This window comes from Nycticebus coucang, chromosome 7, assembly GCF_027406575.1.
Source record: "Nycticebus coucang isolate mNycCou1 chromosome 7, mNycCou1.pri, whole genome shotgun sequence".
Classification (NCBI taxonomy): Eukaryota; Metazoa; Chordata; class Mammalia; order Primates; family Lorisidae; genus Nycticebus; species Nycticebus coucang.
This window is the reverse complement of record NC_069786.1, coordinates 71,147,529-71,174,961: the sequence shown is the minus strand read 5'-3', so window position 1 is coordinate 71,174,961 and position 27,433 is coordinate 71,147,529. Positions and strand designations below refer to the sequence as shown.

The window sequence follows — 27,433 nt, the reverse complement described above, 5'->3', positions numbered from 1 at the left end:
AACAGACTGGCCTCCTTGGCCACCATGAACTCTCACCAAACAGCCTCATACAAGGCACAATAGTGGCACAAGTAAGACAAGGGAAGTTAGAACTAAATCATGAGCGTAGCAGCCACCAGTTTAGTCCTTACGACTTACTAATAATATTCTAATTCTGCTGGTCAATCTGGGAAGATTATTTTGTTGAAACTTAATTTAATTCTTTGGTATTTTAAATATATTAATAAAAATAAAAATATAAAAGATGAACAAAATGTATTTAAAAAAAATAAAAGGGTTTGTAAATAAATAAATAAAATTTGGACTCAGTCAAAAGGCCATACTTTAGGACCTAGAAGGCCACAGGTCCCCCACCCCTGCCTAGTAATTGTCCTAGTGTGGTTATAATCTGCCCATATTACATCAGCTTTTTCCTGTACTTATTGCTCATATGTAAAGGGAAATCATTTATTTGTGGCATAGTCGATGTGTGTCTAGTAGGCTTTAATGGTATTTCCCTCAATTTTGAATAGTTTTGAAATTAGGTCACCAGTATTCTGTCATTGGTCTTTCTATTCAAAGGGATGTTTCAGACTATATTAACTGCTTGTGTGGTTAAGCTGTGCCTCTCAGTGGCCCTAAAAATTCACCCCCATGTGATCATCTTATGTAACAGCTAGATGCAGAGGCTGTTAGCACCTGGCCCCCTTAAGCAGCCATGCGGTGCCTCCTGCACTTCCGTCTGCTGCTGGCCAGTGGGCAGGCCGCTCCTATTCCAGGCACTTACCAGCTCCAGCCATTGCTTAAAGCTATGCTTCAGCAAGTGCCTGGTGTGTTTCTTCTGCCTTTTCTGCTGTGCTCACCACATTACACATCCTTTCCATCTGGACAAGAAGACTAGAAATGGCCAGCTTACTGACCATGTTTCTGGCTTACCTATACCCACAACTCACTACTGGCTATAGATTTTTCCTCACAAGTTACAGAGTAGTCAGTAGTTTTGACTAGATTTAACTGAACAAAAGGCAGGTGGGTTGCCTTGATCCTCTACTCTTGTTTTAAGCACCTCTCCCCGCCTTTCATTGCAGGGAACCACGGCATGATTTTATGTATTTACTGCTAATGATCATATACAGTGTTATGCATTCTTTTCATGGCTTCATAGTATAAAGCAAGGTCCTTTAACTGAGGTGCTAAAATTAGGGCTAACATTCTAAATTTTGTATCATAGAAATCAAAAAGTTTAAGAACATCTTCTTGGTGAGACCAACATTGGTCACTCAAAAGAGTACATTCTAATTGCTCTAAAGCTAAAAAATGCAAAAAAAAAAAACACCAAAAAAAGGAGAAAAAGCCTTTCCTGCCCAGCTGCTTGCCTGCCTACCTTCCTTTCATTTTGATTTTGATCATCTGTTCTGTCCCCTCATCACCCAGTACCATACTGGAGAACTGACTCATCACAGCCTCTTAAATGAAAAGCTGTAGCTAAAATATCATCTTCACTTTCCCAAGCAAAATTTCATTTCCCTTAATGTTCTTACCACCTCCAACATGGTTTACATTTGCAGTAGGCTTTGCGGGCATGCTCCTTGGCTGTTGGCATTCATGCTTATTTCTAAAGGTAGCATTTTGGTTCGGAAAGGATTATGAAGATAATGGTGAATTTTTACCTTCCCATAGCATGGGTTTATTTTCCACTGTTTATATTACCAGTGAACTGGAGATGTGAATGCTGTGAGCATGATGAGAAGCAGGCATGTTTGTTTCCTTCCAGTAGCCGGGCTTCTATGCCATATACTGCCAGGCCCCACTGAGAATGGTTTTCGTTTTTACCTCTGTTCAGTGTCCGGGAGATACATGATACTTGGCCTGCACCCCATGGGCCCTTTATTATCCCCTGCCCTGTGTGTCCCTTTTCAGCCTGCTTCTGACCAGCTGTGCTCACCACATTACACATCCACGTTGTTACCTGGGCTTCTGCCATAGTATCCTACCTAGTGGGAGGAAGTCCATTCATTAATCCAGTCAGTCATCTTTGCTTTAACAAATTAATGGGAAAGGAGTTCCTCACAGGTTAAAACCAATCCTAAATGCCATGGCAATATAGTTGTCTTTTTTCAGGTTGCAAAAGAGAAGAGGGCTTGAAAGCTAGGTGATTATGTCCTTTGTTCATTAAGTAATTCATGCCATGCACTCTGTCACTTTCATTGTCAAGATGGACTAAAAGTTTTGGAGGTGGCCTAGAAAAAGTATCTGTGGCCCTCTTAAAAAGGTTGCTCTTCTTGGGACCATCTCTGACTTCACAAATGATGTTACATGCGGAAGCTGATTGCTCTTTAGCATTGTGTCTTACGAAAACGCCATTCCCACGAGAATCCATCGCAGATCTCCAAGGGAATGTACTACGTGCAGGGTACTCCAGGCAAAAGTTGCTCTGTTACAACAATGCAGGGCTCTGTCCTAGGCCCCTGGCTGGACCCCTTGTGACCACTCCAGGCCTCCTTTCCTCTTTATTCCACCTAGTTCTTTTTTGGCATCCTCCTGAGCAGAAAGACTCTTCACGTTAGATCTTCTGACCTTTTAATTATGTTTTGAATGTCCATTGCATTCTTATTTAATCATTTTTAAACAGATAATTAAAATATAAACATATCTAGGTAACAAAACTGTCTACAGATGTCAGTGCCTGCTAGGTCTTGTCTGCAGGAAGCAGCACCTATATCCATCAGCCTCGATGGAGCAGTACAACTGTAGAGCTATTCTAGGTTGCATAATTTCTATAATTGTTTTTTTGTATTTTCTGAGACCGAGTCTTGCTCTGACACCAGGGATAGCGTGCTGTGGCATCATCGTAGCTCACAGCAATCTCAAACTCCTGGGTTCAAGCAATCCTCTTTCCTCAGCCTCCCTAGTAGCTGGGACTATAGGTGTGCACGACCATGCCCAGCTAGTTTTTCTATTTTTAGTAGAGACAGGGTCTCCCTCTTGCTCAGGCTGGTCTCGAACTCCTGAGTACAATTGGTTTTTTAAAGATGTCTTTTTCTGAATTGGTGAAGTATTTGATATAAACATCACTGATATTGTAAAACATAGCACAATCACTCATTTAAATGTAATCACTTTTTATTAGTGTGGTTGACACTAGCTGGTATTGTCTGATTTTAGTGTCATCTAGGAAAGAAACGTGCCTTCAAGTCCAGCAGCTCTTCTCTGAATTCCTGGCCAGCTCCGTTCCTATTCTCCACTTCTCTACACTGCTGATGTGCTTCATAGCTGAACTCCCTTAGCTTCTGATCCCAGATACACTCCTGCACAACCATCCTGTCCCCCTTACCCTCTTCTCTCCCAGCTCAGGCGGGGAGAAAAGCGATTTTCCTCTTGTTCACAGACAGCTGATCTTCCTTGGCTTCTGTCTCCATTTGGCCCCTTGGAGCTGCCACCAGGGACTCCTCTTCCCCACGAATCAGCCCTTCCGCTCCCTTCCGCTGCTTCCCACTCCACCTCACTTCCAAACCGACTACTCTGCTTTTGCAGCCTGTGAATGCAGTTCTCCTCCCCGCACCATTACCTGATCCCAAACCCTGACAGACCAGGTTCTTTACCTTTGATTCAGTTAATTACGAAGCCCTGTTGATTTCTGCCCCCGAAAATAACTCTAGTTTGTCCCTGTTCAGATCCACGTTGTTACCTGGGCTTCTGCCATAGTATCCTACCTAGTCTGTCTTCCTCCAGTCTTGCCCCGTTGACAGTGTCACGTTCCTTAACAATCTACAGTGGCCCTGCACTGCTCACCACGAAGGGTGTAAATTTATAAGCATGGAAAAAGGTCCTGTCTGCCTCTCTCCTGTCTCCTGCCAGGCCAGCTCAGGCTGATCTGTCTACCCTGCCATTCTCTGAACACCACATTATTTCTCTCAGGCCTTGTGCCTTTGATATTCTTGGAACAGCGTTTCCGATGCACTCTGTTCCCCACACCCCGGCCCCACACTCACCCACTCTGCCCCACAAGCCTGATCCGCTCCCCAGGCTGAGGACTTGGCTCATGGGGTGCATCTCAAGCTGCCCCGCAGCTTCCCTCACACTTCCCAAACACTGTCATTAGAGCATCTCCACCTGTTTAATAGGAGACTTCATTCCACCATGAATTCCTGCAATTCGTGTCCTTTCAATCTGTATACATCATCATTTAACAAATGTTTTATGAGTAAATAAAAATGATTAAGTAATGAATAAAATCAATGTTCGTTTTTGATGACCTCTAGAGGACTATAAAAGACCAAAAGGCTGCGATAATCACCTTTTTTACAAACGCAATCCAATATTACGGAGTCTGAGGTCACAGAGCAAAGGAAATTTAAGAAATATGAATTTTAGATCTAAAAATTCAAAAGGGAATTCAGTTAAACCCTGTTACACAAATAGAAGTTTAGTAAGCTGTTGGTGCTGCAAGGCCTATTTCTAGAGCAGTTTCGTGGAGAGCCATATAAGCTACCTTCTAAATGATTTTTTTAAAGCCCCAAATGGCTCAGGATGTTTTTATAAAAAAAGCTGTCCAAGAATGAAATATGTAAATAACAGTTTCCTAAAGACTGCTTTCTGAGGTATATGTGTGATCCTTTAATTGGAGCACATGGGGCCTGCTTGGACAGTTGCAGCTCCCTCTTTGGCACATGTAATAGGAAGCAATGCCCCAGGCCTATCAAAGCACATTTGCTGCTGCTTTTAGGAAGGTGAGGAAAGGATTGGTTCTATTGTAATATCTCAGTACTCAGTGCTGTTTGCCCTGAGTTTTTGTTTAATAACAAACTAAACATCATCCACTCTGTTTTTGTTTTCCCAATGTAATTTTCAAACACTTTTTCATGAGATAACTGGTGGGTACCAAATAATTTCTGAGACTTACTTTATACTTTCGTTCCATTTTTATTCACTTTACCAAGTAAGTAGTACTGGTTATCCTGATCTCTGGCAACTGATTAGCCAGTTTGTGTGCAGAGACTTTTCTCTAAAAGTAACTTCACAATTCATGATTATATACTTTTCTCTAAAAGTAACTTCACAATTCATGATTATATACTTTTCTTTATGAATCAGTGCCATCTACACAGTATTTCACTTGTTCCCATCAGAGCAAAGCAAGATCACATACTTCATCCCATTTTCTTCACTCTGAGGAACACAAGGATGTCACAGAATGTCTGAATGTTGATCTTGGGCTCTGCTTCAGCAACTTCAGGAAATGCTTTCAATTTACAGGCTCTGAACATCTTTAATAACCCAGAAACAACTGTGTCTGCATTCCTGACCCTTTTCCATAAAGACATAGCAGGGATTGTGGCCTGGTTTTCAAAATCAACATAAAATTTTGTGCTCAAGCTCCCTTGGCAACAACCAAGAGTCACAAGCGCATACCTACTTTGAATAAACCCTGGGCCCGTTGCAGCTTGGCTATTTTGGCCAATTTAATATTTTGAATTCTTACATACCATATTTCATTGATTCCTAAATGTACATTTTATTTTGTATTTTAATGTCTCTTGGGGTTTACAGTCAATGGCTTATCGTAACTAAATTGGCATGGTTTTTCTTACTTTTTTTTTTTTTTTAATTGTTGGGAATTCATTGAGGGTACAAGAAACCAGGTTACACTGATTGCATTTGTTAGGTAAAGTCCCTCTTACAATTGTGTCTTGCCCCCGAAAGGTGTGGCACACACCAAAGCCCCACCCCCTCCCTCCTTCCCTCTCTCTGCTCTTCCTTTCTCCACCCCTCCCTCCTTATTTCTCTCTCTGCTCTCCCCTTCCCCCACCCCCACCGCATCCTTAATTGTCATCAATTGTCCTTATATCAAAATCGAGTATGTAGGATTCATGCTTCTCCATTCTTGTGATGCTTCACTAAGAATAATGTCTTCCACTTCCATCCAGGTTAATACAAAGGGATGTAAAGTCTCTATTTTTTTAAAATGGCTGAATAGTATTCCATGGTGTACATATACCACAGCTTGTTAATCCATTCCTGGGTTGGTGGGCATTTAGGCAGTTTCCACATTTTGGCGATTGTAAAATTGAGCTGCAATAAACAGTCTAGTACAAGTGTCCTTATGATAAAAGGATTTTTTTGCCTTCTGGGTAGATGCCCAGTAATGGGATTGCAGGATCAAATGGGAGGTCTAGCTTGAGTGCTTTGAGGTTTCTCCATACTTCCTTCCAGAAAGGTTGTACTAGTTTGCAGTCCCACCAGCAGTGTAAAAGTGTTCCCTTCTCTCCACATCCACACTAGCATCTGAAGTTTTGAGATATTGTGACGTGGGCCATTCTCGCTGGGGTTAGATGGTATCTCAGGGTGGTTTTGATTTGCATTTGTCTAATAAATATGGATGATGAGCATTTATTCGTATGTTTGTTAGTCATTCATCTGTCTTCTTTAGAGAAGGTTCTATTCATGTCTCTTGCCCATTGATATATGGGATTGTTGGCTTTTCTCACATGGATTAATTTGAGTTCTCTTTAGATTCTAGTTATCAAGCTTTTGTCTCATTCAAAATATGCAAATATCCTTTCCCATTGTGTAGGTTGTCTGTTAGCTTTAGTTGTCTCCTTAGCTGTACGGAAGCTTTTCAGTTTAATTGAGTCCCATTTGTTTATTTTTGTTGTTGTTGCAGTTGCCAAGGCAGTCTTCGTGAAGTATTTCCCCAGGCCAATATCTTCCAGTGTTTTTCCTATGCTTTCTTTGAGGATTTTTATTGTTTCATGCCTTAAATTTAAGTCCTTTATCCATCTTGAATTAATTTTTGTGAGTGGAGAAAGGTGTGGGTTCAGTTTCAGTCTTTTACATGTGGATATCCAGTTCTCCCAGCACCATTTATTGAATAGGGACTCTTTCTCCCAAGGTAAGTTCTTATTTGGTTTATTGAAGATTAGGTGGTTGTAAGATGTTAGTTTCATTTCCTGGTTTTCTGTTCAATTCCAAATGGCTATGTCTCTATTTTTGTGCCAGTACCATGCTGTCTTAACCACTATGGCTTTGTAGTACAGCCTAAAATCTGGTATGGTGATGCCACCAGCTTTGTTTTTATTACTAAGAACTGCCTTAGCTATACGGGGGCTTTTCTGGTTCCATACAAAATGCACAATCCATTTTTCCAAATCTTGAAAGTACGATGTTGGTATTTTAATAGGAATGGCATTGAATCAGTAGATTGCTTTGCGAAGTATAGACTTTTTTTTTTTTTTTTATTGTTGGGGATTCATTGAGGGTACAATAAGCCAGGTTACACTGATTGCAATTGTTAGGTAAAGTCCCTCTTGCAATCATGTCTTGGAAGTATAGACATTTTAACAATGTTGATTCTTCCCATCCATGAGCATGGTATGTTCTTCATTTGTTAATATCCTCTGCTATTTCCTTTCTTAGGATTTCATCATTTTCTTTATAGAGGTCCTTCACCTCCTTCGTTAGATATATTCTTAGGTATTTCATTTTCTTTGAAGCTATGGTGAAGGGAGTTGTGTCCTTAATTAGCTTCTCATCTTGACTGTTATTGGCTTATACAAAGGCAACTGACTTATGGACATTGATTTTATATCCTGAGACATTACTGTATTTTTTGATGACTTCTAGGAGTCTTGTGGTTGAGTCTTTGGGGTTTTCTAAGTATAAGATCATGTTGTCAGCAAAGAGGGAGAGTTTGACCTCCTCTGCTCCCATTTGGATTCCCTTTATTTCCTTGTCTTGCCTAATTGTATTGGCTAGAATTTCCAGCACTATGTTGAAAAGTAAAGGTGACAGAGGACAACCTTGTCTGGTTCCAGTTTTAAGAGGAAAGGCTTTCAGTTTTACTCCATTCACTAAAATATTAGCTGTGGGTTTGTCATAGGTAGCGTCAATCATTTTCAGAAATGTGCCACCTATGCCTATACTCTTCAGTGTTCTAATTAGAAAAGGATGCTGGATTTTATCGAATGCTCTTTCTACATCTATTGAGAGTATCATATGGTCTTTATTTTTGCTTCTGTTAATATGGTGGATAACATTTATGGACTTGCATATGTTAAACCAGCCTTGCATCCCTGGGATGAAACCTACTTGATCATGATGTATGACTTTTTTGATGATAAGCTGTGGCATGGTTTTTCTAAATGGACCATTTATAATGGTATGTCTTACATTAATGCATCTTAAATATGAAGAAGTTTTATATGTATATCTTAAAAATGTACTTGGTTTCTAAGACCTAGTAATACATTAATATAGCAATTCTCAAAATTATAATCTTAGATGTGAATTTCATTAATTGCTTCTGTTAAGAGGGTATTTGTGTTGGCATCAAATTGTGACAGTTTATAGTTTTCACTTTTGTTTTATGGTTTCTGTAAGACAAAATCATATATATAAGAAATAATCTCAAGTAAGTCTAATTTGATAGAGAGCAATGCCTTCCTAATACCTTCTACCTTTTTAACTCATTTCTTAAGTGTATCTTCAGCCAGTATTTCCCCAGAAATCTTAAATTATTATTGTTAAGAGTAAAAGTTTTCCTTCTTTTATTCTTTAACATTTGGGGTTTGGATTCATTGCATCTGTGTTCTACCAGTATGTTTTTATTTGAGTTAAGCGAGAGTATTTTCTCTTTCCTATGTATATAAAAGTCATGGGCTCTTTGCATCTAAATCCTTTCTTCTTTGCAGGTCCCTTTCCCTTTCTCAGGGAAGAAGGAATTAAATGCTATAAAGCCTATTAACGAGCTAGAATGCTTAGTGAATACTTTGCTTACTATATTCAAACATGGTTTCCAATTACTTACAGCTTCTGCAGGTTCTAAAATACATTAATTCTCTTTTCTAAGATAATAAGTATCAAATGTTTTGCACAGAAATTGGCCCTTTTGGTGATCCCGTTTTGACCATAAGTGTCACCTTTAACATCTACCTCTGGTCACCAAAGGTGGATTATCTGAAAAACTCCTTACAGGCCCAATATAGACTCTGTGTTGCTTCTTATCCTTTTTCGTGTGGTAATACTTTCCTTATCTCCATTTCATGTAGAAATGCCAGGATTTGTGTAACACACTGATAAGGCTGCTTGCACCTGGGGATATCCTGGGAAAACTCCACTGAAGGAATGGTTTTCAATAGTAAATCGCAGAATATTGGTTTGATTTATCACTGTTAAAACAAAAAAGAAATCAAATTCTGAAAAAAATGTTGGCAGTTTGTCACTTCCACTTAACCAACTTTCTTCTAAATGTAGCCATATGCCTCGCCACTTCTAACTGTGGCTTTTATGTTAGTACCTTGATGTGGAATAATCTCATTCATTTGTTTCCCCTGTCCCCACTTTGCCCCTGTTTCTACCAGGTCCACACGTTCAGAGGGCCACACTGGTGTGAGTACTGTGCCAACTTCATGTGGGGTCTCATTGCTCAGGGAGTGAAATGTGCAGGTAAGCGTTCTTCCCCCGTCCCCTGAGTGAGTCAGTCATGAAGCTGTTAGGAATATGGTGTAAGGAGGTTTGCTGCCGTGTTTGTGCAGTAGGCTGGATCCTAGTTTGCTCTGTGCACATGCAGTAGGCTGAATTTTCAAGCAGTTGCTTTGGAAATGATATTTTATCTGCCCTTAACCTTCTTGGACTTGAAGGGCAGCAGACCAGGGATCTGGCATTAATCCAGTGAAAAGAAAGAATCAGCTTTTTCAAAAAGTCTGATAAAAGGAGATAAAAGTAAGGAAGTTATATTTAATACTTGCCTTTGATGTTTCAGTAACTAAATTTATAAAATGATTTTTTTAAAAAAAAGCAATGTACAGGGACCTATGATTGTTGCCTTGGAAACTGAATTTTAAAGACAACTTGTTAAGCTGGATTGTCCTTACTAAATTTTTGCGAAATCATATTGAAGCTTTAAAGATTTGTGAATTTATCTTCAAAGATTGTTATCAATTCTGAAAAAAACCACTTAGTCACTAATATTTTTTGTGAATTTTTGAAACTTTGAACGTACCAAATTCTTTTTGTAAAATATGACCACGATATTTAGAAACTTTAAGATTTACACATAATGAAATAACGGGGATTTACTGAGATACTTTATGAAATAAATAAGACTTATCATGTGAAACCACATAGAACAACTGTACTGAGTACTGACCACCTATTCAAACGACTCTAAATTCTGGCATGCACTTAAAAATAATTATCTAAATTCTGATTGTATAGTATTTGGTCATGAAAGATTCTTTCTGCTGTTTAAGTTATGAAACTTAAAAATGTCTTCTTACATGTCTTTTAGCATGAAGCTTTACACTAAAAATGTATTCTAAGGGAAAGTATTTCAAAATGGTAACTATAGTAACTGTCAAATTTATCACTGTAAACATTCTCATTTCTTTTGTGGCATGATTTTGATTTTAAATGGAATATTTTTGTTGTCCATTATGCGCAGAAATTTCTGGGGTCTGATTTTTCTTATTTCTAAATTGCATTTTTTTTAATAGCAGGATACAATACACATCCCATGGGAATGTTCCAAGTCATTTTCTTTCACCATTATTTCCTTACCTTCCTTTCCATATATCATTAAGGTATAATAAGTTTCCAAGCATATATCACTATTCAAGGACCTTCCTGCTGCAGGAAGTGGAATAATAATTCACAACTATGGGCCTTGAACTATGCAGAGGTGTTTGTCAAGGAGAGGCTGAGCTCAGAGTGCAGTCTGAGTAAATGAAGAAAACATTTTTGTTATGGCTGGTGATTATGCAGAGTCAGGGTGAGGAACCGTCATTAAGAAGGTTGTAGTTGGCGGTGACAGTAGCTCCGTGGGTGGGGTACTGGCCACATGCAACAAGGCTGGCAGGTTTGAGCCCAGCCCAGGCCAGCTAAAATACAACAATGACAACTGCAACAACAATAACAACAACATAATAGCTGGGCATTCTGGCAGGTACCTGTAGTCCCAGATATTTAGGAGGCTGAGGCAAGAGAATCACGTAAGCCTAAGAGTTTGAGGTTGCTCTGAGCTGTGACACCACAGCACTCTACCCAGGGTGACATAGTGAAACTCTGTCTCAAATAAAATTAAAATAAAAAAGGTTGTAGTTGTGCCTTTGAACTGGAAGGGAACAAGGTGGGATGGAAAGTATTGATAGGGGCATGAAGACAGTCTACATTGTGCCTTTTCAAAGTCAAAAGGATACTCTCTCCAGAGCACAAATTACCTGCTCAAAAATAATGGTATCAATAAGCCTGGTTTCCATTAATGAGACGATCTTGACCAGCTGACACTGAAACAGTTTCTTAAACATTTTATGAAACTAAACTGACTTAAAAGTTTTTCTTTAAGAGAGTAATGATATGTGGTATCATTCATTTTGAAAGAGTAAAGAACATCTTCCATATGAATTCAGCTATTAAACAGAGTATAGGTACAACACCTGTGTTGTTGAATAATCTTAATATGCTACAGTCTACATTTGAAAGAAATGTTTTGGAACATTTACTGGTGTAATATGGAACAAAGGAAAAAGAAAACTGTTCCCTGTGTCCCTGTGGCCACCTACAGAGAGCCCCACCTCTGGTGATGAGTAAAGGTCAGGAACTGAAAGAAAAGCCAGGAGATATTTCATTTTTTATTATATCTTATCCTTAAAAGCATTATGCTCTATATTACTTGAACCATGTTAATGTATGTGATATAAGCATAAGCCAACCCATTTGAAAAATGTATAAAGTTGGGGTTCAAATTAGTTCTGTTTTCTGTGGCAGCTAATTACATTTGGATTAATAATGGGATTCAGCCTAACAAAACAAATCATTAGGTTACGTACTTTGTGTTTATTAGGTAAAGTTCGAGTTGTAGTTGGGCCCTTCACCCAGGGGATGTTCTACATTGTGCCCATTAGGTGAGAGCCTACCAATTCCATTTGAATTTAATTGTGTTTTTCTCATGTGGAGCTGTAGTTGTTTATCTGTTGGCTTCATATTAGTGTTGCATACACTGGATACTTGCTTTTCCACTCCTGTGATGCTTTACTAAGAAGAATGTTCTTCAACCAGGTAAATACAAAAGATGTAAAGTCTCCATCTTTCTTACGGCTGAATGGTATTCCATGGTGTACATATACCACTCTTTATTCATCCATGAGTTGATGGGCATTTGGGTTGATTCCACATCTTGGCAATTGTGAATTGAGCTGTGATGAACATTGTAGTGCAAATGTCCTTATGGCACAATGATTTTTTTTTTTTTTTTCTGGATAGATACCTAGTAATGGGATTAAGGGATCAAATGGAAGGTCTACTTTTAGCTCTTTGAGGATTCTTCATCCTTTTTCCTATCAGCAGTGTACAAATGTTCTCTTCTCTCCACATCCATGCCAGCATCTGCACCTTAGGGACTTTGTGATTCAGGCTGTTCTCACTGGGGTTAGATGATATCTGAGAGTGGTTTTGGTTTTCATTTCTCTGCTGATTAGGGACAATGAACATTTTTTCGTGCGTTTTTTTGTTTGTTTTTGCCATTTGTCTTCAGAGAAGGTTCTGTTCATATCTTTTATCTAGTTATAGATGGGATCGTTTGCTCTTATTGATTAGTTTGAGTTCTCAGTAGATTCTCGTTATCAGCCCTTTGTTAGATTCATAGCAGGCAAATATCTCAGCAACACCAAAAACAAAGGAATGGGATATGATTAAACTAAAATGCTTCTGCACACCAAGGGCTACAACAGCTAAAGCATACAGACAGTGGGATTCTTAGGTCTAAAGTTCATCTGGCCTTTTAACATTCACTTTTATCTAAACTTGAATGCAAAGAATTAAGAATTTAAAGAGCTCACACTAGCAGCTCCACAAAGATGTCCACTTTCTAATCCCTGGAACCTCTGCGTTTAGTTGCCTTTCATAGCACAAGGAACTTTGCAGATGTGGTTAAATTATGGATATTGAGAGGGTTGTCTTGGCTGTTTTAACAAAATACCACGAACTAAGTAACTTATGAAGAACAGAAATATGTATCTCAAAATTCTAGAGGCTAGAAAGTCCAAGATTAGAGGGCTGGCAGGTTCATTGTCTGTTGGAGGGTTCAGTCTCTACTTCCAAGATGGCTCCTTAAAGGCTGTGTCCTCTGGAGAGGAGGAACACTGTGTCTTCATGTGGCAGAAAGCAGAGGGGCAAGAAAGGGACCAACTCCCTCTGTCAAGCCCCGTATAAGAGCACCAAGTCACATTCATGAGGAAAAAATCCCTCATGGCTTAATCACCTCTTAAAGCCCCCATCTCTTGATACTATCATATTGGCAACCCCTGAATTTTGGAGAGAACACTTTCAAACCACAGCAGGGAGATTACGCTAGATACTCATGGTGGACTCAGATGAATCACAATTACAAGGTTCTTTATAAAAGGGAGGCAGGAAATCGAGTCAGCGAAAAGTCATTGTAAGGCCAGAAGCAGAAGTCAGAAGGAATGACTGCTGGCTCTGCAGATGGAGGAGCAGCCACGAGCTGAGGAATGCAGGTGGCCCTTTCTCCTGCAGCCTCCAGAAGGAACGCAGACCTGCTGACATCTTGATTTTAACCCAGTGAAATTGATTTTGGATTTTTGACCTCCAGAACTGTGCTATAATAAATCACTGTTAAGCTGCAAGTTTCAAGCAGCAACTGTAGACTAATAGCCACTAAACCTTAAAGACATTATTTCCAAAGAAAAATGGCAGGCTGACTGTCAGAAAAAAAAGATACATTTATCTGCTTTTGATCTCTAGGACAGCTTGCTTTGTTTTGGCTGCTTTTTTCAAAAATCCACCCAGGCAGAAGAGAGCTTGTCAAGAATGTTTAAGTGTTTGCCCAAAGTGGCAATTTTGTATCCTTCCCAACCTACTTTTTTCTTACACCATGTGAAAGTATGAGTTGCTGTGCTGGTGTTCCAAACACCAGGCTGGCAGTGTTGCTGTAGGAGTCAGACTCAATCCAGCTGATGCCACGCAAGCTACCCTTCAGGACAAAAAGCACAAAGCTTGCTGCTAGACACACCACCGCCAACGGGAACAGCAGAGGACTAGTAGCAGGGACAATCCCAGAATGCCCGGTATTACCTTCCAGGAGCCATTCAGAAGCAGGCAGTCCAGGGGACATCCTAGGCAAAAGGTTAGGACATCCACCAGAGTCTCCCTGACTCTAACCTCTAAGAAATAAGGGAAGTGATCCTGCAAGGGAACAGCGAACTGCAGCTTGGGACTGCTTCTCTTCCTGCTGAAAGATTTAAAAGTAACATTCAAAGGAAAGGATGGTCATTATTCACTTATATAGTATCTTCAAATAGTTTTTTCTTATGAAACTTAAGCTTATAAGTTAATCTCTTATAATATAATCGTTGACATTGCCATACATCCCTCCATAGAAAAAAGAGCATCATTTCACCAGCATTCCTGAGTTGTTTTCATTTTAGCCTTACCAGAATATTCTAAGAGGTTAAGGTTAATAATTATTTTAAATTAGACATGTCAGTTTAATATTAGTTGCTTATTAAAATGTCTTCATATATCCAGGGTATCATCATTGCTGCCTCCAAAAGGAAATGACAGCAGTTTCTTTCTTAATAATAAAATACAGGCATTTGTTACTTCAAGTACACAAGCACTTAAGTTTTCTGTTGAAGAAAAGAAGTGGAAGTAATATCTTTTATTTTCATTTCTGTTTTGATTGGGTGTACCTTGAAAGTATGTTTGTCCTTGTAACCCAGAGAGAAATTGGGAAAATTTGCTCTAAAGTCTCATGGAACCCCTTTTAATTGAAAGTAATATTGTCATCGGTAATCTAAAGTACAAGATATCCTTCTTAATTTTGCTTATGAAAGAAATGGCCTTGCGCAGCACCTGTGGCTCAGTGGGTAGGGCCCCGGCCCCATATACCAAGGGTGGCGGGTTCGAACCCGGCCCCCGCCAAACTGCAACAAAAAATAGCCAGGCTCCCAGCTACTCTGGAGGCTGAGGCAAGAGAATCACCTAAGCCCAGGAGTTGAACGTTGCTGTGACGCCACGGCACTCTACCAAGGGTGATAAAGTGAGACTGTCTCTAAAAGAAAAAAAAAAGAAACAACCTCTGATGCACATTAGAATGCAAGCTACTACACTTTCCTTGGGGGAAAAAACTAAGAGTTAGGTTTAAAAACAAAACTTACTTGCAATTATTTAAAATATGAACACTCCTAGAAAAGAATGAACGATTATCTTTATTTTCAAAACATAATAGCATAATTATAGTAACCCTTAATCCTACCAATAGAATGTAAGTAATATCAGCTGTTTCAGAAAACAGATTTTTATATACTTTCTATATGCAAATTATACTTGTTTTACCAAAATTGAGTCTCAGAGAATGTGAGAGTAGCCTAAAGTTAATAGTCTTAAAGTAATAGAAATATTTTATTGTGAAAGGACAGAGTAAAATGTGATTTGAATTTTTAATCTCTCCTTTCATATGCTTATTAACTTGAGAAATTGGAAAGGGGAAATGTGGTTTAATCGTAACATAAAAGTAACCTACCAAAGCAAGAGACGCAACAAATGAAATCTTTTATGGACTTTTTTATTATGATTATTTGTAGCACATAGTTTTCCTGGGAGAAATGAAACTATATAGGAGTTATATGACTTTAATAAATAAGTATGAAAAGCGAATAAAGTCTTAATGGCAAACCGAAATGTTGATATACTGCTAGTCCCTGAAGCAGCAATTTTCATAGCAAGCTCAGGGCTGCTTGTCTTGCCCTGTGAACTTAAAGATATGAAAAGACATTTTATTTAATGACTTTGCCCTATCCTTTGGTCTTATAAAGGACTTCATATCCAGTCCTGCCAAAAGTTTGGCCTTTGAGATATATTGCTAAAATTAACCATAATGTATTTTCCCGTAAGTTTTCTCTTACTCAAACAGAAGAGAGAATGTCAGTTTAGAAAACATTTTCCTTTTCTTTAAATACCTAAATCTGAGCTGAGTCATCACTTTATATAGTTTTCACTGAGTCACAAGTAAGCTTAGAAGCCTGCTGAGGTTCAAAATGGGAGGTGACTCCAAATATTTCAAGGAAAACAGTTAATGCTGATGTCAGACCGTTAGTGCCATTCAGGTCTAATGTGAGTGATTCAAAAGATTTTAATCTTTTGCTTTCTACTGGATTTTTGTTAGAGTTTATATATTAGGAAAGAATATGACAAAAGAAGCTTTATTACTGCTTTTAAAAGTCCTACCAGATCAGTCACATACAGGTATCTTTAAGCGACTTGTTTGCTTAATTTTATCATTTGGATAAAATACAGCAGTGTTTTTTAAACTCAAGTGTATATAACTACTAATGGGTAAAGTATACATTTTTAGAGAAAAGATGAAATAGCAAATTCATCTTCCAGCTGAAAAACTTGCTCAGAGTACAAGGTGTACTATATGGTGTTCATGGTGAAAGTGCTCAGTTTGACTCAGTGGGAAGAGCCTGGGCCGAGAATCAGCAATCCAGACTTAAATCTCAGTTCTGCCACTTTCTGGTGGAGCAACTTGGATGAGTCATTCAGCCTCCCTAAGCCTCGTTGTCTTCGTCTTGAAATGAAGATATTGGGATAGGTTTTTACCAAGATCTCTTTCTCACTCACTCTGTGACCTATGTTATACACCTAAAGTATGAGGTACATCCGCACTATTATTAGATTATAAAATTTTGCTGAATTTTTTACTTTTTAAAACACTATGTAAGAGTTCTTCCAGTTCTGGCTTGGCACTGGTAGCACAGTGGTTACGGCACCAGCCACGTACACTGAGACTGGTGGGTTCAAACCCAGCCTGGGCCAGCTAAACAACAATGACAACTGCAACGAGAAAATAGCCGGGCATTGTGGCGGGTTCCTGTAGTCCTAGCTACTTGGGAGGCTGAGGCAAGAGAATCACTTAAGCCCAAGAGTTTGAGGTTGCTGTGAGCTGTGATGCCATAGCACTCTACCAAGGGCAACAGAGTACGACTCTGTCTCAAAAAAAAAAATTCTTCCAGTTCTGGAAAGACAGGTAAATATGTTTCATTTTATTCCTTCCAATAATTATAACAAAAAGCCCTGAACAAAATATATGCATCAAGTTTTAGAATATTCTGAAAGTGGGAAGGCACACTCAGGACTTGAGGGACAGCCCAGCAGCAAGTTCTCTGGTGGTACTTCTTGTCTGTTCTAACATCCTAGGTATCCCAACCTGGGCACTGTAGCAGCCCATAACCCATAAATGCCAACAGGCAGAAACCCCAAAATAATCCCAACAAAAGCCTTCTTTCCCTAGCCAGGGCACTGGCTTTAGGACAGCCCAGCAGGACAAAAAGCTTTCAGCCATCCCTACTGCCCTACATAAACCCCTTGAAAAAAGCCACATTGCAGCAGCAGAGTCCCCAGGTACAGCCCTGTTTCCCACCACCCTGCAGTAGCACAGGTGTGTTCCTGTCCTGCAAATCCATGAGTGGAGCCCTAGCATCTCTACCTTGCAGCAGGAAAGTGGCTGAGCCTGTGAGGGGACCCTCACTTTCTTCTGCACCATACCATAGAAGCAATACTTCTCTACCCAAGTCTGTGGGCAGAGCTCTGTCTTTATCCCTGACCTGCAGTAATCGGGCAACCGAGGCCATGATCAGACTCTGTCTTCCATGCCTGCCCTGCAATTGCATGTAAACAGTGTATGGACACAGCCCCAGCCTCCACCCTACTGCAATTCCTAGGTGGTGGCCCTCTCCCTCCACCCATTGCCACAGAGAATGTGGAGTGGAGTCCTGCCATTTGGGTAACATACAATTGTGGCAAGCAAAATAGCACTGCAGTAGCATTATAAAGGCTTTGTAAACAAGGGTGACGTTGGAACCAGTCTACAAAAGTTCATTCTAAATCTAAACTACCTGCTACATTTGAAGATTTAAATGAGAACCACAATCTTATAAACACTCAAAATATTCAAGATAACAGTCAAATTACTCATTATATCAAAAACTAGGAAAATCTGAACTCAGTGAAAAAAGACAATTGATAGACACCAACATCAAGATGATACAGATTTTGGAATAACCACATAAGAAAGGCAGGCATCATAAAAACGTTACAACAACCAATTATGAACAGTCTCGAAACAAATGAAAAAATTGGAAATATCAGAAAAGAAATATATAGAAGAACCAGATAGAAGTTTCAGAACTAAAAAAATGTAATGACTGAAATATGGACTCGATGTCAGCACAGACAGCACTTGAGGAAGGAGTTGGTGAATTTGAAGTGGTTGCAGTAGAAATTATCCAGTTCAAACAAAAGCGAAGAAACAGATTTTTAAAAGTGAACAAAGCTCAGAGACGTGTGGGACAATAAATAACAAAAGATGTAGGATTTGGAATCCCAGAAGAGGATAAAGACAGAGGCTGAAAAGATAGCTGAAAACTCTCCAAATGTGGTGAAAACAGTTAAAGAGAATTGATGCATTTCTTACTTGGCGATAATTTTATTTAAATGAAATACATTAAGAACAGTGTAGAATTAACGTACACAGCTATGATTTAATTAAAAAAAAAGAAGAAGAGTGTGGAAGTGACAGCATCTATAATCCCAGTTGTTCTAGTCCTTTTCGGGAGCTGGCTTTCACATCTGACAAACAGACTTGGCCTTGATTTCAACTTAGCTTCTGACTTTAAGCTGTTTATGACAGTCTTGGATACTAAATACAAAAGGCCTCTCAAAATGTTTCATTCTTCTAAATAAAAACATAGTCATGGTGAAAACAATTATTACATGTAAGCACTTTACATATATTAACATTCAAGCCTCACATGAATCTTAATAAACACTATTATTTCCATTTGACATAACTGATGCACAGAAAGTTTGAGCAACTCACTCAAAATCACACAACTAATAGATTCTAGACTGAACTCCAAGGTACAGCAGTTACCCAAAGACGGGAGGTATTATTTAAGTGGATGTTTTGCTATTGATTTGTCTGTATTTGAGTCAGAAATCTTATAAATTATCTAATACAGAAGAAAAGAGGAATTTGGGTTTTGGTTATGAAGTCATTTGGACATAATTTATCCAGAATAGTGTTGGGTCATTTCTTCAGATAGTTTAGACTGAGCTCTTTGCCCTGGAGGCCTTTCTGTCATTAGTGACGCTGCTGTTCTCTAGTAGTGATAATGTTTGGACGCTGTCAGCCCTGTGATGCCATCTTCAGTGCTGTCCCAGCTTCCCTCTACACCTCGCCCCTCTTTGCATATGGGATGTGCCTAGTATGTATGAATTCCTTCCTGAAGGATGCCACGTGCCTTAACTTTTTACTTCATTTTGGCAGTGTCTACACATTTAATGAAACAACAGTTTCATTTATCAGTTTTGGCTAATTCTCCTTGTCTCTGTTAATTGTTACACCATATATAACTAGATCACAGCTACTAACTTTGACAAAAGTCATAATAATGATCACCAGCATCTGTCTAGCATTTTACAACATGCAAAGCATCTGAATGCATTGGTTCATTAATTCTCATAACAATTTTGTGAGGTGAATATTATGCTTCCCTTTCTGCCGAAGACAGCAAGCAAACTAAATGGCATTGTATGATTTTAAATTGGTTTCATTGAGATATGGCTGTAAACTGTATATACCCCATTTGGACTGGATTTTAAAAGGTCAACGTCAAGTTTTCATGGACTTAAAAACAAACAGATTATGTTTTTAAAACATAAAGATGACTTTTTTGAGAAACTATCTTTCAGTCTCCCTGGCTAGAGTGCAGTGACATCATCCCTGCAACCTCAAATACCCAGCCTCAGATAATCTCCTGCCTCCCCACCCAAGTAGGTGGGACTATAGGCATACTCTACCATACCCGCCTAAGTTTCCTATTTTTTTGTAGAAACAGGGTCTCACTCTTCCTCAAGGCTGATCTCAAACCCCTAACCTCAAGGAATCCTCCCACCTTGGCCTCCCAATGTACTATGAATTACAGGCGTGAGCCACTGTGCCTGGACCGACATTTATTTAAATTGAATTATTCAGCTGTGGTATATCACTCTCCAGTCTAATTCTTCTCTGTTTCTTCTAAAAATTTTACTGTGCAGCATTGTTTGTTTATTTTTTGAAACCGAGTTTCACTCTGTTGCCCCAGGCTGGAATCTCATGGACTCAAACTCCTAGGTTCTAGTAATTCTCCTGCCTCAGCCTCCCAAGTAATTGGGACTACAGGTACCCACCACAATGCCTGGCTAATTTTTTTTTTCAGTAGACATAGGTACTCTGTCTTGCTCAGGCTGGTCTTGAACTTCTGAGCTCAAGTGATCCTCTTGCCTCGCCTCCCAGAGTGCTAGGATTAAGGCATGAGCCACCATGCCCAGCCATTATAGTCTTTTTTTTTTTTTTTTTTTGAGACAGAGTCTCAAGCTGTCACCCTGGGTAGAGTGCCATGGCGTCACAGCTCACAGCAACCTCAAACTCCTGGGCTTAAGCAATTCTCTTGCCTTAGCCTCCCAAGTAGCTGGGACTACAGGTACCTGCCACAACACCCAGCTACTTTTTTGTTGTTGTTGCAGTTGTCATTGTTGTTTTAGCTGGCCCCGGCCGGGTTCGAACCCACAAGCTTTGATGTGTGTGGCCGGTGCCTTACCCACTGAGCTATGGGCATCGCCTATACTCTTCTTGTTGAAAAATAATTATCTCAAAATATTTAGCTAGAAAATATTTGGATTCTAACATCTAAGAAGTTAAAATCCAGTAAAATTGCAAAGCAAAGAAATAACTTCAGTAAAGGCAATATGTGTATATTAGTTAAAATTGTGTACTCCAGAAGCTTCTAGATAGCTGAACGCTATTGTGGGGGCTTCTGGAGGGTACTACATGGAAATTCTACATTCATTCCCCCATAACTCACCCTACAGAGGTCTTCTTCCGTATCTTTTCTTAGTACCTTTCTTGATAACAAAATAATAAACTTTTTTTCCAAGAGAAAAGATTTATTTACAATATGCATGGGGAGAAGTCACAGAGTGATTGCTCCAGTAAACTTTTTTTAAAAATGCGGACTCTAGAATCATTCTTAGGCTTAGATTCTGCTCCACTACGTACTACATGACCTTGAGTAAACTACTTAACACCTATGTCCTTGGTTCTCTCAGTTATAAAATGAAAAGAGAAAGTATTTCACAGAACTTCGTAAGTTTAAATGAAACAATAAATGTAAAGCACTTTGGAACAGTGCCTGGCACTAGTAAGCCCTCAATAAATGTTAGCTGATGATATTAGGAGCAATAGATAATAGTTACAGCCACTTTCAGCTCTGTGTACTAGGTGAATTATATATTAGTTATCACACGTATAGAAAGGATTATGAGCAGATATAAATATGAGCACCACCTTAAGAGAGCCCTAGATACTCCTACTTTTGGAGGTCTAATTCCACTTCATATCAAATACAGTAAAACTTCGGTAAGTTGACCACCAAAGGATACTGTGACAAACTGGTCAACATATGGAGGTGGTCAACATAAGGAAGTAGGCCTGCTATACTGATACGTACATGTGGTGCATGTCCAGGAGCTGGTCAATGTAGGGAGTCAACTATGGAGGTTCTACTGTATAAAATACAGTTATATCCCACATTAAATATAATTTTTATGTAACACTAAAGAAACAGGTTAATTTTTTAGTTGGCTATTTGTCATAATACACACTCTATAGACATTTAGTTAAACCCTTATTATTAATTTTGATTATTTTTCCTTATATATCCTCCTGAGATTATATAGCAAGTAAATAATGAAGCATGAGGTAGAATTCTGGTCTTCTGGCTTATAGACAGAATTTAAACTCTGAAAATCATAATGGATTTTTCCTTTCTTAGATTGTGGTTTGAATGTTCATAAGCAGTGTTCCAAGATGGTTCCAAATGACTGTAAGCCAGACTTGAAGCATGTTAAGAAGGTGTACAGCTGTGACCTCACGACACTTGTGAAAGCACACACCACAAAGAGGCCCATGGTGGTGGACATGTGCGTCAGAGAGATCGAGTCTAGAGGTGAGGCGTCCCTGCGGGGCTGCGCTGGTCTCCGTTCATCACAGGGCAGTCCCACGGCCTTTCTGGCTGCCTCATTGCACAATGCAGTTGTTTTCTATGATTTGGAGAGGATTGGTTTCAGAAGTCAAAGGGTTTCAAAGTCTGAAATGAATTCATTTAACAAGTATTTAAACAGCTTGATTTCAAGATATATTTAACCAGGTATAAAAAATAATAAGTACGCTATAAAAATATTTATAGATAATGCTTCCATCTTTTGAAAAAGCTGACATGTAGAGACAAATTCATTTTTAGTTTTTATATTTTTTTCTTAGGTCCAAGAAGCAAAGGTGTAAATGCTCTGTTGAAACTATCCAAGGCCAAAAAACAGAGCTGCACCCTAATTACTCGTTTACACTTGGGAAAAACTGCTACAGGCCTATTAATACAGTTTATCTTTTAGTCTTCTGTTATGTAAAAAATTTATGGTGTAATTGAGTGATAAATTATTTCCCTTAAGACTTAATATATTTGACCCATTTAGACAAAGTGATGAGCCAGATTATATTATATTCAGGTGACAATAGGTCAGTGTTGAAGAACTGTGAGTGAAATGGTTTTATTTTAAAAGTGTGAAAGTTTTCTAAATGTGTATTCTTTCTGACACATTCTTTCTGACACATTATCATTCTTTCTGACACATTACTTCTCTGGCCTAAGTATGAGAAGTTGTTAAAATTTAACAACAAGAAAAGGCATAATTATTATACGAAGAAACTAATTACCTTTATTTCTCCAGGTCTTAATTCTGAAGGATTGTACCGAGTATCAGGATTTAGTGACCTAATTGAAGATGTCAAAATGGCTTTTGACAGAGGTATGTTTTTTGGCATGTTCAATAACTTAGGACAATGATTCTTTTTCCCAAAACACAATTTCTTATGATATTTTTATATTGTTTTTCTAAATCATTGATTATTATACCAAATAAAAAAACTTAGTTTATATATTTTTGTCATTAGTTTTAAATATAAAACTGTCAGATTTCAGAGTGAGAAGGAAGCATAATGTTTGTATTTGAGTATCCAGGGCTGATCTATGTACACCAGAATACATACAGAGCAGTTAAATTTACCAAACACCATAGAGAAAACAGTAGGGGTGTAGAACCTAAATCCTTCTAGAGCTCAGATTTGCCAGGCGTAGGTCAGCCCACCTGGCTCTGCCTGTCAACCATGCCTTGCAGGCATCCTCTTCACCATCCTTGACTGAGCTGAGACTCAAGTGCCAGCTCCTTTATTAGGGCCAGAAAGCCGAGGGAGGCTGAGGACCTTCTGCAAAAGGGTCCAGAAAAGCAAAGCCCAGTTGAGCCTAATTTTTTTAAACTGATATTTAAATTAAGATTTGTTTCCATGGTTCCCTAATTTGTTGTTGCTTTAAGTATTTTAAGGAATGAGATGGTACCAAAGAACTGTAGCCTTGAATACAAGAAGTAAAAGAATACAAATTCAGTGATCTTTCAAAGAGCCACTTTTATTTGCAAATAATATATTCCAGTTCTATCACACAAACCTCTCCCATTTACAAACCTGTTACAGCCAACTGAGGCAGAAGACAAGAATAAGTTAACTCTTATTAAATACCAACCTGATACGAAGAAATCTAGGGCAGCCAAAGTGTGTAAGATAAGAGCAAAGAAGGTGAGATGAAGTAGTGGTGTATTAGGTCCAGGTAAGCATCAAGAACAGCAGTCCTGAATCCGTGCTGGTTGTACGGTAAGAGGCTTCTCTTTACTCTGGAAGGTAACAACTGAGTTACCAGCCTCTGGCCATGATTCTTGAAAATAAGTCAACACTGACAAAGAAACTGAATGTTCCCTTGAGCCTCAGCCCCAGAAAGCAAATGACACAGTTTCCTCTCTCGTAAAATATGAGACAACCTTTTTGTGACCCAAAAACATCAATAACAGATTTTTAAATTCATGAGCATTATCTTGGCTCCATATAGCCTCATCTTTGGAGGCCAGTCTTTGACCTCCCAAAGGATATGCACCAGCAGTCACCTGCAGGATCTGTAGGAATTACACAAGGAATTTTAACAAGGTTGTGAAAGAAGCCAGTGGCTCAGATCATTTAAATAAGTTCTTTACATAGTGCTGCCCAAACCTGGAAATATTCAAAGGAATATGCTACCAAATAAACAGAACAAAGTAGATGTGAAGTAATTAAGGGTGATCACTTCTGAGAGGCTTAATTCTCAAATAATGAAGTCCAATAAAGATAAGGACCCATAGAATGCTAGAATTCACTCGTTTAGTTCAACAGCAAGGCAAACAGGCAGGTTTGGTAAATTCTTCCCTAGCTTAGGAGATGGTTACTGAATAGAAAAAAAAAAAATTAATAGTAATACACATATTAAGTCCCAGAGCGTTGATACTTTAGGCTTCTAGCTTAAATCTATTTTCTATTGAATCAGTAACTCAAAAATATTAACCGGCTACTATATGCCAGGCACCATGGTTTTTATTTTACATAAAAATTGTTAGCCATGTACTCTTGGTCCTTGCACTCGTGGAGGGCTCACATTAAATAATAATCACATCATGATTATTTATTTTATTATAATAAAGGTCGTGGAGAGGAATATTAATAACTGGGAAGCTTAAACTGGTTCAGTGGGAAAGGCGAAGAGGTACTGGAGATCTGCAGTGGCTTCCCCACAGAGGAAATATTTATGCACTGGGCAGCACCTGAGGCTGAAAGGAGTAGGGCGCTGGCCCCATATGCCGGAGGTGGCGGGTTCAAGCCCCAGCCATAAACTGCAAGAAAGAAAGAAATATTTATGCACTGATGCTACATCTTAAAGGATGAACAATAGTTATACATGGGATGAGTAGTAAAAAATGACAGCTACTTGAAGGCCTTGGCAACAGCAAGGTCTGTGCAGTGATCCTGAGTCTTTACCTTGCCAAGGCCCTAGGAGGTACGATAGTAACACAACTTACCATAGAAAGAGTTACCTGAAATGAATTCTGTTTATTCCATATATAGCTAAACTATAAGAATTATAGTTATTTATTTTCCAAACCCAAGATTGGGTGTGTAACTATAGTGGGAACAGGATATTTGAAATCTGGGTGCTAACAGAAAAATAACAAATAGCTATTGAAAACAGGAGCCATGTGGCAGAAGAAAGGGAAACTTAGTCTTTCTTTTTGCTGAGTAAGAATTTTGATAGAGGGGATACTTGTCTTTGTCATTCTTCTACCTTCCATTTGGATCTCATCCCCTTCTCTAGGTCAGTTTGTCATCGGCGTCTCCACACTTCCCTAAAGCCTCCCAATGAAAGAATCTACATTGCCTTTTTGTTCCAGAAGTCCATCTATCCCAGTTTGTGCTCCCACTGCATGTGATTTTAGCCAAGTATGAAAGACAGACCCTGATGATCGCTTTCACAACTGATCGCCGAGTTATTTACATTTTATAGTTTTTTTTACAGTTATTTACATTTTAAAAGAGAATTCTTTTAGTGGACTTTGGAATAGTTCTAGATTTACAAGAGTTGAGCAGAAAGTACAGAGATCTCTAATAATAACCCCACCTCCACCCCAGTCTCCCCTGTTATTAACATCATGCATTAGTGGGATACATTTCTTGTAACTGATGTGATGCATTATTGTTAACTAAAATCCATGGTTGACTACATTAGGGTTCACTCTGTATGTGTACAGTTCTACGGGTTTTTACACATGCATAATGTCATATATTTACCATTACGGTATCATACAGAATAGTTTTACTACCCTGTGTTCTAGCTCATAAACCCTCCCTTCTTCTCCCTAAACTTTTAGCAACCACTGATCTTTTTACTGTCACCAGAGTAGGCTTGCCTTTTTCAGAATGTCACAGTTGGAATTAATATTATGAAGCCAACATCTTTTGCTTAGCAATATGTATTTAAAGTTACTGCATATATTTTTATGACTTAATAGTTCATTTCTCTGTATTTCTGGATATTATTCTACAGTATGGATATCCTACAATTTATTCACCCATTTAAGAATATTTTGGTTGCTTCCAATATTTTGGCAGTTATAAATAAAGTTGCTATAAACAATTGTGGGCAGGTTTTTATGTGGACATAAGTTTTCAACTCATTTTGGCAAATAACCAGGAGTTGATTGCTGGATTTTATGGTAAGACTATGTTTAACTTTGTAAGAAACTGCCTGTCTTCCAAAGTGACTGTACCACTTTGCATTCCAATCAGCAATGAAAGAGAGTTCCTAGTGCTCCATGTCCTTGCCAGCATTCGATATAGTTGGTGTTTTACATTTCATCTATCCCAGTAGCTGTGCATGAAGAGGCTGATTCTTAATCCATAGAAATCGTTCATACGGGTGGTGCCTGTGGCTCAGTGAGTAGGGCGCCGGCCCCATATGCCAAGGGTGGCGGGTTCGGACCCAGCCCTGGCCAAACTGCAACAGAAAAATAGCCGGGCATTGTGGTGGGCGCCTGTAGTCCCAGCTGCTCGGGAGGCTAAGGCAAGAGAATCGCGTAAGCCCAAGAGTTAGAGGTTGCTGTGAGCCGTGTGATGCCACGGCACTCTACCTAAGGGCGGTACAGTGAGACTCTGTCTCTACAAAAAAAAAAAAAAAAGAAATCGTTCATAGACCATGTGGAATAAAAGCCATCTAGTATAAGGTCTAGCTCAGAGTAGGCTATAATTAAATCTTCAGTAAATGCAAATTTAGATATTTTAACGAAGTAAAGTACGTAATGCAGGGAAGTGCAGAAGAGGCCTTTTTAAATTATCATCTCAATAGATTTAGGAGATACATGTGGGTTTTTTGTTACATGGACGAATTATATAGTGGTAAAGTCTGGTTTTTTAGTGTATCTATCACCAGAATAGTGTACGTTGTACTCTATTGGTACGTAATAGGTAATTCCTCATCCCTCACCCCCCTCCTCTCCTCCTCCTCCCAAGTCACCAGTGTCTATCATGTCATCTGTATGACCATGAAGACCAATAGCTTACCTCACACATGTAAGTGAGGACATGTGGTACTTGGTTTTCTACTCCTGGGTTACTTCCCTTAGGATAATACCCTCCAGTTCTATCCAAGTTGCTGCACGAAAAGGCCATTCTGAAGAAGAGAATCTTAGGTTGAGAATCTTAGGGCCCAGCACCTCTAGAATATTCCTCCATTTTATAATCTCTTTTCTTCTTGTTATTTTTGTTTTATTTTGCTTTTTTACTTCTCACTACTTCCTTTACCCCTGAGGCATGATCCAATATTATGAAAGTGGACCTTTCAAGCCAGGGGTCTTCTGTAAGCTGGGAGTGCCTCTGTTGTTAGTTTTCACAGCAACTAACTAATTTTCCTTTTAAAAAAGGAAAATTCCCTTG

The 27,433-nt window shown here is 38.9% G+C and overlaps 1 protein-coding gene across 4 annotated transcripts in view; it reads left to right on the top strand.

Annotated features, from left to right (window-relative positions):
- The window catches only part of CHN1 (chimerin 1), a 223,999-nt gene that overhangs the window by 186,662 nt on the left and 9,904 nt on the right, over positions 1-27,433 (top strand). For all 4 annotated transcript variants that reach the window (XM_053598107.1, XM_053598105.1, XM_053598108.1 and 1 more), the window contains 3 exons: positions 9,339-9,423; positions 21,870-22,043; positions 22,822-22,899. In XM_053598107.1, the coding sequence (XP_053454082.1) occupies positions 9,339-9,423; positions 21,870-22,043; positions 22,822-22,899 (337 nt within the window). The remainder of the gene's footprint in view (positions 1-9,338; positions 9,424-21,869; positions 22,044-22,821; positions 22,900-27,433) is intronic.